At 55.6% G+C, this 11265-nt stretch overlaps 2 protein-coding genes across 2 annotated transcripts; both read left to right on the plus strand.

Moving 5' to 3' along the window:
- The first annotated feature begins 766 nt into the window (after positions 1 to 766).
- On the plus strand, positions 767 to 2284 carry LOC103644252 (actin-depolymerizing factor 3). The gene is made up of 2 exons (XM_008667460.4): positions 767 to 1489; positions 1581 to 2284. The coding sequence occupies exons 1-2, from the start codon at positions 1487 to 1489 to the stop codon at positions 2025 to 2027; spliced, it is 450 nt and encodes a 149-aa protein (XP_008665682.1). The 5' UTR covers positions 767 to 1486; the 3' UTR covers positions 2028 to 2284.
- A 487-nt stretch (positions 2285 to 2771) lies between these two features.
- LOC542445 (actin depolymerizing factor) lies at positions 2772 to 5015 on the plus strand. Its single transcript, NM_001371629.1, has 3 exons — positions 2772 to 2938; positions 4231 to 4496; positions 4589 to 5015. Exons 1-3 carry the CDS (start codon positions 2936 to 2938, stop codon positions 4737 to 4739), a joined length of 420 nt encoding a protein of 139 aa, NP_001358558.1. The 5' UTR covers positions 2772 to 2935; the 3' UTR covers positions 4740 to 5015.
- The last annotated feature ends 6250 nt before the right edge of the window (positions 5016 to 11265 follow it).

An 11265-nucleotide genomic window follows, 5' to 3' on the forward strand; every position in this document is an offset into this window, starting at 1 on the left:
TACCCCAAGCTGACTCAGGCTACGGGAAACAAGACCGGCGTCCCATCTGGCTCGCTCCGCCAGAGAGGCAATGATGGCTCCTCGCACGCTCCCTGACGACGGCGGCTCTCAGCCCCCTTACGGAAGCAAGAGGACGTCAGAAAGGACTCGACAGCTCCGACAGCTGTCCCTCCGCCAAGCTCTAGCGCTCCTCCGACGGCCACGACATCACACGAACCGGGCGCCAAAACCTCTCCAGCCGCCACGATGGCGTGTACTTAGGGCGCTAGCTCTCCTCCGCTAGACACGTAGCACTCTGCTACACCCCCCATTGTACACATGGATCCTCTCCTTGCGCCTATAAAAGGAAGGACCAGGGCCCTCTTACGGGGGGTTGGCCGCGCGGGGAAGAGGACGGGGCAGGCGCTCGCGTGAGGCCGCTCGCTCCCCCTCCCGCGTGGACGCTTGTAACCCCTACTGCAAGCGCACCCGACCTGGGCGCGGGACAAAACACGAAGGCCGCGGGATTTCCACCTCTCCCTCTCGCTCCGGCTGCCTGTCCCCCCCCCCCTCCGCGCTCCGTCTCACGCCGACCCATCTGGGCTGGAGCACACGGCGACATTTTCACTCGTCGGCCCAGGGACCCCCGGGTCTCGAAACGCCGACACGTATTTACATCAATTAACATGTATTAAGGTGGATTGAGGTGCAACTTCAACTAATTTACACCCTAATACACTTCAATCATATAGATTGAGGTGAATACAAGAGTATCCAAACAAGATCTTAGGGATGAAGTTATATTCATTTCAGGGATGCATATGCACCTTAAAAATACAGCTAGTTATAAAAGCAAAATTTATTTTTATGTGTTTTTTGTCACCATGTCTATGCATTCTCTCGATCAACCAATAAGGTAGCTCAGTTAAAAACTTGCAAAATCTCTGAACAGGTACAAGGCAAGTTTCATCAAACACTGTCCAAGACGGCCCAGGCAACGCCCGGTCCGGAGCTCCCGATGACACACACTTGCAGCTGGATGATGGCCAATGCTAACTAATAGCAACCGCCCAATCAGGATGGGTAGGCAGTTAGGTAGGCTCTGGCCGGTGTTTTGCTGTAAGTACCAAGCCCAATGTTCAGAGGCCGCGGCGGCAAGACACGCGCGCTCTTGTGCCGACCGCCGAGTGTGCCATGCCACCACGTAGAGGCGTCTAGAACAGATTGGGCTCCGGCGCTCCGCGGTGCTCACACGTGCGCAGTACACCTCTCCTTCCTCTGATTGCTTCCTCGACGGTGACATCTTTGACACGGCCATTGGCCCCCCGGGCGAGCTAGTATTAAAGCAGGCGGGTTACTTGCTCACTGTCACGGCCATTGACGCTGAAACGCTACTGCTGCTTGCATGCTGTGATCATCGTCGTTGAGTTGACTTGAGTCGTCCGGCCGGTTCCCTTGTCTCTCCGGTTCTCGACGCCGGCTGGCTCCGTCCGATCGATCAGACGCAATGGTACGTGCCCTCTGACTGCTCGATTTCCCATTCAATCTGCCGGAGCACGTATCCGTTTGAGCTACTGGACAGTTGCAATCGCGCTCTGCAGGCGAACGCGGCGTCGGGCGTGGCGGTGGCGGAGGAGTGCGTGGCGCGGTTCCAGGAGCTGCGCGGCGGCCGCGCGCACCGCTTCGTGGTGTTCAAGGTCGACGACGCGCTGCAGCGCGTGGTGGTGGAGAAGGCGGGCGGCCGGGCCGCCGGCTTCGGCGACCTCGCCGCCAGCCTCCCCGCCGACGACTGCCGCTACGCCGTCTACGACCACGACTTCACCGTCGGCGTCGGGGACGCCGCCGCCGCCGCTGGGGAGCTCGAGGCGCCGCGCAGCAGGATCGTCTTCGTGGCCTGGGCCCCGGAGGCGGCGGGCGTCAGGAGCAAGATGGTGTACGCCAGCTCCTGCGAGGGGTTCCGCAAGGAGCTGGACGGCGTGCAGGTGGACCTCCAGGCCACCGAGCCCGGCGAGCTGACGCTCGACGTCCTCAACGACCACGCCTCCTGAATGGTCGAGGAGGATGAGGTGCTTGCTTGCGTTGCCGTCCACGGTCCGTCCATTCCGTCACCGTCACGTACGTGCGTGCAAGGTGGTGGTGTGCCGTGTACGGAGGGCGTTTGCGTAGTTGCATTCGTGCGTACTACTACTGTATAATAATACCGAGTCAGCTCTTGCCGTGCTTGGATTGTTCCCTTCCTGTTATTGATGTATGCATGCGTGTACGCGAACACTCGTACTATGCTCATTGATCAAGAGTTCAAGCACGACCTGACAGACATCTCGCAAGACGTGACAGGCTAGCAAAGCAGCCGACAGAAAAGTATAATAATAATAATAATAATAATAATACAACCAATAAATAAAAGAAAAAGAATATGGCCGGTGCCACGGCCCACGGCGCGCGGTCGGTGTCCATCGCTGCGGCCCGCTGCTTTTCTGTGGTGCTGATTCCCCCGATATTTTCCGCGTCCGCTCTTTCTACCCCGAATCCTTTATTTATTATTCATATCTATTCATTATTTTCCCAGGATGCTCATTCCGAAATCTCTCTCGCGGTCGCGGAGAAGAAAACGAACGAAAGATCACGAAAGATCGCGCATCGGCGGCCGTCCATCTCGACATCCGACGACCGCGGAAGCTCGCAGTGGGCCGCTCCGTTCCGTCGCGGGGCAGCTACCGCCTACCACACCCCCGCACCGCACGGGCCGGGGTGGTAAAACCCGGCGACCACATCAAAACACGAGGCGTCCCCGACTCCGCAGTCCGCAGGACCGGTCACTCGGCACGCAGGCTAGCAGCACAGCAGCAGCCAGAGCCATCCCCTCTCCTCGCTACGCTTCGCTTCCTCGGCGCCGATTCCTCCTCCTCCTCCTCCACCCTCGTCCGTCCCCTTCCGGCGCGCGAGCTCGCCCGAGATGGTAAGCCCCCCGCTCCCATCCGCTTCCCCTCCCTGCCCCCCGCGCACTCTGGTCCCCCCCCGGATCGGCGAGGGCGTGCTGATTCCGGGCCTTTTGTTCTCGCGGAGCGGTAGCGTAGCGCTTCGGATCTAGTTGGATTCAGGGGGTGAGGAGGATCGCCGCTGCTCGGCTTGCTCGTGGGCTGATTCGTGGTTTCGTCGGGAGGGAGTTCTGATCGGGATCATGGGGTCGTTCATGGTTCCGTGACGCTTGGGAGCCACAAACTTGCGTGGGATTCCGCGATCTGTGGTTTGGGTTTCGGGCGCTTCGTCTAGCGCTAGCTGCAGACCGTGGCGTGGTGCGGGGCCGCTTGGATCCGTTGCTGTTTGCGCCGTGCGGTGTGGAATCGAGCTGTTTAGATCTACGTCCCGCTAGATGCCGTGGCGGTGGAATCTCGGTTGATCTGTGTGTCTGAGCGCCTGTGTAGCTCTTGTGGCTGTAACATACATCTGCTGATTTGGCTCTCGACGGCTTAGGCCGCGGGAGCTTAGATGGCGGAGCACCAGCTGCTCCCTAATCAGGTTGGTTCTCGTGCGGATCTGTTGACTTGACTGTAGGTTGCAGACTTGCAGTAGGACGCTGGCACTGCCATTGACCAGGAGCTGCACAACAGGAGCGAAGCTAGGTTATTTTTAGGAGGTGCAGATAGGGGTGGTAATGACCTCTAGATTTTGCACTATAAAATGTAATGATCGGATCGAATTGGGATCAGCCTCTATTCCTATTCATTTTTGAACTAAAAATAATTAAGGGCCCTAACTTATTGTGAAGAAACATTTGGATCTTGATCCACTACCACGGTGTACCACCCCTAGGTGTAGATGCACCCCCAAAAATACAAGTTCTATATATTTAGTTAAAATTTCACCATGTATGCATCCCTATAAAAAATATTATGCACATTCAATTTTGTTCTAGCTTTGCAACTGAGTACCGAGTACTAGCATAGGAATTTTGTTCTAGAATATGTATCGGTAGTATACTCTGCTAGTACTCACTAGGTGTCTCCCGAGAAATGAGAAATGTGTTTCTTGTTTTGACACTTGGCACTATTGGTCGAGAGTCAAGACTATGAGCTGAACTGCTGAAATGTCTAATGTTAGCAGTTTCTGCACTGGTTCAATTGCAGCCTGATTTAGAAATGCTGGGGACAGCTGGCTGTGCCATGCAAAATAAAATGTGTTAGTAGGTACTTTGAAGGGAAACTCAAACTTTGTATTTCCAGTTAACCATGATTTAACTTGTGGTCATAGGCGAACGCGAGATCGGGTGTCGCTGTGAACGATGAGTGCATGCTGAAGTTTGGCGAGCTGCAGTCGAAGAGGCTGCACCGCTTCATAACTTTCAAGATGGACGACAAGTTCAAGGAGATAGTTGTGGACCAGGTCGGGGATCGCGCTACCAGCTACGATGACTTCACAAACAGCCTCCCTGAGAATGACTGCCGATACGCGATCTATGATTTCGACTTTGTTACTGCAGAGGATGTCCAGAAGAGCAGGATCTTCTATATCCTATGGTATTGCTTGTGCCCTCTCGTTTGCATCCCTTGTCGCTCACGCTGCTTCACAGCTGCTCGCTAACGAGATCTTTTACCTCTTGAATTGCAAGGTCCCCATCCTCCGCCAAGGTGAAGAGCAAGATGCTTTATGCAAGCTCAAACCAGAAATTCAAGAGTGGCCTCAATGGCATTCAGGTTGAACTCCAGGCCACAGATGCGAGTGAAATCAGCCTCGATGAGATCAAGGATCGGGCACGCTAGGCGCACCGCCATCGCGAGTTTCATGGTCACGCATCATGGACTCGCCTACTACTGTGGATTTGTACGCCATTATAGACTTGGTGCTGCGAAAGACTGCTTTGGTGATTTGTGGGTTTGTTGCTGTGTAAAAAGATCCTCATGGCTTCCAGAAGACCATGAAGGTTTGGATCTATCATGTAATTCCTTGTTATCTGCCAATTATGTATGGACTATGGACATGTGTTGCGCTGTTCAACTCACTACAAATAAGTAATCGATATATTCCCTACCCATGAATCGGTGACAATTGTCTGGAGAAGCTTAGTTTGATTTCTGGAAAAATTTCAAGTGTTTCTTTGGCTACATTGTTTTGTGATGCTGATCCCTAGATTATTTAGCAACATTTCCAGCGTTGCAAGATGCCAAAATTCTGTGACAATTGTGAGGAATAAAAACAGGAGAACATGAAAAAGGGAGGAATGTAGCCGTGATTTGCCTGGTCAAGATTAAGCTGAATTTCAGCAAATCTTAGTGTTTGTGGCCAGGAGCTTGAAGCTTAAACTTATAGTGTTTATGTGGGCACAGTGCAGTGTGAATCGGATTGATGCAAATACCTCGGTGGTTTAGCAAAATTTCCAGCGTCGCATGATGCAATTTCTATGGCATGAACTTGAAGGGGGGGGGGGGGGGGTTGAATGTAAAGCAGAATTTCCAGCGTCGCATGATGCAATTTCTATGGCATTACTTCTAGTTAAAGGTTACACGGGAACGCTGCGCCGAGAGCGTTTCACGCGAGTTTATCCACTTAAGCGGCGACGCGTGTGTATGCGGTACAGTGACCCATTTAGCTGTTGGTCGACGTGGGCCTGCAGCCGTCTCCTAGGTCGTCCCGTCCGTCTCCATCCCGTCCAAGGAGCGACGGCAACCAGGGACGGCGCGTGGGTTGCGCTCGCCCGTTCGCCGCGTGGATCTCGGGAGGGACGGCGCGTGGAACTCGGGTACAGCAACGCGGATCTCGGCTGCGACACAGCTCCCAGCGGCAGCGCGCCGGCGTCCGCGCACAACGACGGCGGTCGTGACTGTCGGGAGAGCCGATGGCTTCGTCCACAGCTGTCGGGCGTGCGTGCTGCCGCGACCTGGACGGCTCGAATCGGATCTGCGACGAACGGCGCGGGCAACCGGATCTGCGACGGAGTGACGCCGCCCAAGGATGGCGCGTCGGGTGCGGCCGGCGCTTCGCCGTTAGTCAGGTCCGTGCTCTCCTGTTCTGTGGATCTTGACCTACGACGCTGTGCTCCACGGTGCCTGCCCATAGCGTTAGGTGAGAGTTAGTCGCTGGATTCTAAAGCCCCACAAATCCGCGCCGTGCCTTGCCTCGCTGCGTCCCGTCGCGCCTGCTTGTCCAACAGCGCCGGCTCGCTGTGCGGCTGTCCTTCGCCATAGCGCCCATGCCGCTGCTTTTTATTTTACTACATATATGGACCACCTTCGCTCGTGTCTTCCTCTTTCCCTCGGCCTGGTACCCGGCGGAAGCACTCTTCTCCTCCTCGACTCCGTCGCCGTCGTCCATTTTCGGATCCTAATTTCTCTTGCGTTGATTTCTGCTCATCTCTTCGTTGGATCCATGTGCGTTGGCTCATAGTGTTTATTGTTCTTGTAGATCTGCTACGTACCAGAAGGGCAGACACGCGCGGATCCTCTGGCTGTCCTGTCGGTCTCTTCTGAAGCTGTTCCAGGTGAGCCAGTCCTTCCACCGTTCCTCTCTTTGTTATCTTGATTTGGTGTCGTGATTCATTTGGTCCTACACGTTTTAGTGCTACTTTCTATTCTGTTTGCATGCATAGATGGTTGTTTCCCGTTTCTATTCACTTTTCATTACATTTAGCAGCCTGAGGTTTGTTGTTGTTGGATCACTTTCAACATGCAAGACACATTATAAGAGAACATGTAATGGAAGTTTGGCAAAGCTAGGTGCTTGTACATGCCATCTGAACACTTTAACTAAGCATTAGCAAGATACGTTAGAAATAAGACTTACCTGAACAAATGCCGAATGCTTATAAAAGTTGTGTACTATTATATTTGCGCCAAGAAGTGCCATCGGTGAATAAGCGCTTTCACCACTCAACTTGGGAAACATCACATTCATATTGACTGGGGTATGTGGGTGACTGATTAATAAACCAAGCACAAAACAAAGAGGTGTAAATCCAGTTGTACAGGCATTACATATCCCAACCACCTTATCCTAGAATGAGCATGAGTAGGAAACAAGAATTACATAAGGTCGAATACTTTACTTTGGGATTTATAGATTTACCAGTCGGGAGAGTGTGTATTGTAGTAGATTAACAACAACACTTGGAAAACATATGGCTGTGATAAGATTGTCGTGTTCAAACACAAGGTTGAACCCCGCTGCCATGCCTGCAATCTGAAGTAGCCAAATGTTAAGTGTTACACTTATAAGGTGAGAGCTACGACATCCTCTGATAAGGAGTAATGAGTACTCTAAAAATAAATGCATGCATAGCATGATTACATAAACATCCCAGAATGAATCACAACAGAGCGAAAAAACCATAAGTTTGTAGGCCTACCATTGTCAATTTAGAGGTCAATAAGGATAGCCATGCCTGGAGACCAAGAATAACACATATCACCTTACTGTATTCCAGGCAGAAGATCTATCAGTCATGTAGAAGTACAGAAAGTAAGGTTGATATCTCCAAAAGACTATGCAGGAAACAGTTTAAAAGGCTTTAGAATGAAAAGAACACTAAATTGATAGAACTTAAACTCCAAGCTATAAAGTTTATGGTTGGAAGTTCTCCTTGTTTCTTATCTGCATCTAATACTAAAAGAAGGAATTTTCGTTCATACCCCGGTCCGTCTGTCCCTCCACTCCCCAACCATAATTCCTAACCGGTTTTACTGAGAGTAGCAATACGTAATGGATTAGAGATACGAATCCTAATTGGTTTACTGTCGTGATGAACTAGAATAAGAATCCAAATTAGTTTACTGTCTCGTCCATGACCCGAACTCACAACATGTGAGTAACTGAGTTAAAATAGGGACGTCCAACAAAGTATAGAGTCTGATTCCAAGATGTATTTACCTGAAAACCGAGTCTCTATGAAGAAAGCATGAACAAAACCACAGAAGAAAAGTATAATCCATTACCATGAGGTAATTATTAAGCTTGTCAACCTGAGGGCGGAACTGCAAGCCTAATACTAGATTCAGTAACTCACAAGCAGCTGGTATTTCTATACATTTCTTCTTATCCTCTGAGGAAAGATAATCATTGTGAAAAATCACAGAAATAGCAATCATCTTAATCACTTTGCTTTGGAGCGTCATAGTTTACAATAGTGTCGGGGACCAAAATTAGGGGTACCCTCAAGACTCCTAATTCTCAGCTGGTAACCCCCATCAGCATAAAGCTGCTAAGGCCTGATGGGTACGATTAAGTCAGGGATCAGTCCATTCGAGCGACTCGATCACGCCTCGCCCGAGCCTAGCCTCGGACAAGGGCAGCCGACCCCGGAGGATTTCCGTCTCGCCCGAGGCCCCCCTCCGACGGCGAACATATCTCCGGCTCGCCCGAGGCCCTGCCTTCGCGAAGAAGCAACCCTGACTAAATCGCCGCACCGACCGACCAAGTCGCAGGAGCATTTAACGCAAAGGTGGCCTGACACCTTTATCCTGACGCGTGCCCCCCGGCAGAGCCAAAGTGACCGCCGTCACTTCGCCGCTCCACTAACCGGCCTGACAGAAGGACAGCGCCGCCTGCGCCACTCCGACTGCAGTGTCACTTGGCAGAGAGAGACTGACAGGCAGTCAGGCCCTGCCAAAGGCACCATAGGAAGCTCCGCTCCGCCCGACCCAGGGCTCGGACTCGGGCTCAGCCCCGGAAGACGACGAGCTCCGCTCCGCCCGACCCAGGGCTCGGACTCGGGCTCAGCCCCGGAAGACGACGAACTCCGCTCCGCCCGACCCAGGGCTCGGACTCGGGCTCAGCCCCAGAAGACGACGAACTCCGCTCCGCCCGACCCAGGGCTCGGACTCGGGCTCAGCCCCAGAAGACGACGAACTCCGCTTCGCCCGACCCCAGGGCTCGGACTCCGCCCTGGCCTCTACCGACGACCTCCGCCTCGCCCGACCCAGGGGCTCGGACTCGGCATCGGCCATGGAAGACAGACTCGACCTCGGCTTCGGAGGAGCCTCCGCATCGCCCAACCTAGGGCGCAGGCCAGCCACGTCAACAGGAGGCGCCATCATCACCCTACCCCGAGCTGACTCGGGCCGCAGGGAACAAGACCGGTGTCCCATCTGGCTAGCTCCGCCAGATAGGCAATGATGGTGCCCCGCATACTCTGTGACGACGGCGGCTCTCAGCCCCCTTACGGAAGCAAGAGGACGTCAGCAAGGACCCAACCGCTCCGACAGCTGTCCTTCCGCCAGGCTCCGTCGCTCCTCCGACGGCCACGACATCACACCAGCTGGGTGCCAAAATCTCTCCGGCTGCCACATCGGCATGTACTTAGGGCGCTAGCTCTCCTCCGCTAGACACGTAGCACTCTGCTACACCCCCATTGTACACCTAGATCCTCTCCTTACGCCTATAAAAGGAAGGACCAGGGCCCTCTTAGAGAGGGTTGGCCGCGCGGGGACGAGGACGAGACAGGTGCTCTCTTGGGGCCGCTCGCTTCCCTCTCCCGCGTGGACGCTTGTAACCCCCTACTGCAAGCGCACCCGACCTGGGCGCGGGACGAACACGAAGGCCGCGGGATTCCCACCTCTCTCACGCTGGTCTCCAGCCGCCTCGCTTCTCCCCCCTTCGCGCTCGCACTCGCGCTCGACCCATCTGGGCTGGGGCACGCGGCGACACTCACTCGTCGGCCCGAGGGACCCCCCCGGTCTCGAAACGCCGACAGTTGGCGCGCCAGGTAGGGGCCTGCTGCGTGTTGATGAACAACTTCCCGTCAAGCTCCAGATGGGCAGTCTCCAGCAACCTCTCCAACCCGAGACGGTGCTCCGTTTCGGGAGTCTTGAGTTCATGTCCCTCGACGACAGCTACGACATGATGCTCCTTCCACCGCCGCGCGACAACGGCAATGGCGGCCGACAGCCCGCCCGCCGACGGCGGAATCGACGACGTCTTCCCCGCGTGGCGGAAGAACAATCTTCGAGCTCGTCCCGCCTTCTTCCCCGTCGGCGGAGGGGAAGGCAGGGCAACCAAGGCCAAGCAGGAGGCAGCGCCTCATCGGCAGTCGAGCGAGTCGACAACGTCGGCACCCCAACGAGGGGTGCACCGGGTATCGACTTCGCGCCTGAGACGAAGACGAGCGCCGTCTCCCCGCGACACGCCAATCCCGAGCGAGCGGACGACGCCAGCGCGCTCGCGGAGGGCTTGCTGGACGTCACCCTCGTACCTGAGACGACGGTGCAGTCAGTCCCCGACGTGACTTCGTCGCCGCTCGTCGACCAAGAGGTACCGACCGATTCCCATCCTACGTCATTTGGATTCAGCCTCAACCCGCCTAGCGACCTCGCTTTGGCGGACGCTCTCGTAGAGGCGAGTCCAAACTCTCTGGGGTTTCGCATGCGGTCGCCTTGGGACCGGTTGACGGACGTCTCGACCTACGGGCCCTCTGGGTCCGAGGAAGACGACGACCCCAACATCTGTTGGGATTTCTCTGGACTTGGCAACCCCAGCGCCATGCGGGACTTCATGACCGCATGTGACTACTGCCTCTCCGACTGTTCCGACGGTAGCCGCAGCCTCGACGACGAGGACTGCGGCCCAAGCCGCGAATGTTTCCACGTCGATCTAGGGGGTCCCTCCGAAGGCAATCATCTCGGCATGCCGGAGGACGGTGATCTCCCTAGGCCGGTGCCTCGCGCTGACATCCCACGGGAGCTAGCTGTGGTCCCCGTTCAGGCGGGGGGCCATGACCCACAGCTCGAGCAAATCCGCGGGGCGCAGGCCAGGTTCGACGAGGGAGCAGGAGCGCTTGAGTCGGTCCACCGGGACGTCGGGCAGGCATGGGCGGGCCAACCCCTGGCCGGAGAAATACGTCACCTGCTCCAGGGCTTCCAGCACTGCATCGCCGATGACACCAGGGTCAGGCCGCCACCAGCATCTAGTGGTGTCGGCTAGAACCTGGCTGCAGCAGCGATGCTCCTCCGCGCGATGCCGGAGCCATCCACCACCGAGGGTCGGCGAATCCAGGGGGAGCTCAAGAATCTCCTGGAAGGCGCCGTGGTCCGACGGGCCGAGAGCTCTGCCTCCCGAAGGCAGGGATACCCCTCGGAACCTCACGCCGCGACTTCCCGATTCATGCGGGAAGCCTCGGTCTACACCGGGCGCACGCGCAACACCGCGCCTGCGGCCCCGGGCCGCCTCGGCAACGAGCACCATTATCGCGACCGTCGGGCCCACCTCGACGAGAGGGTGCGCCGAGGCTACCACCCCAGGCGTGGGGGACGCTATAACAGCGGGGAGGATCGGAGTCCCTCGCCCGAGCCACCCGGTCCG

This window comes from Zea mays, chromosome 1 (assembly GCF_902167145.1).
Source record: "Zea mays cultivar B73 chromosome 1, Zm-B73-REFERENCE-NAM-5.0, whole genome shotgun sequence".
NCBI lineage: Eukaryota > Viridiplantae > Streptophyta > Magnoliopsida > Poales > Poaceae > Zea > Zea mays.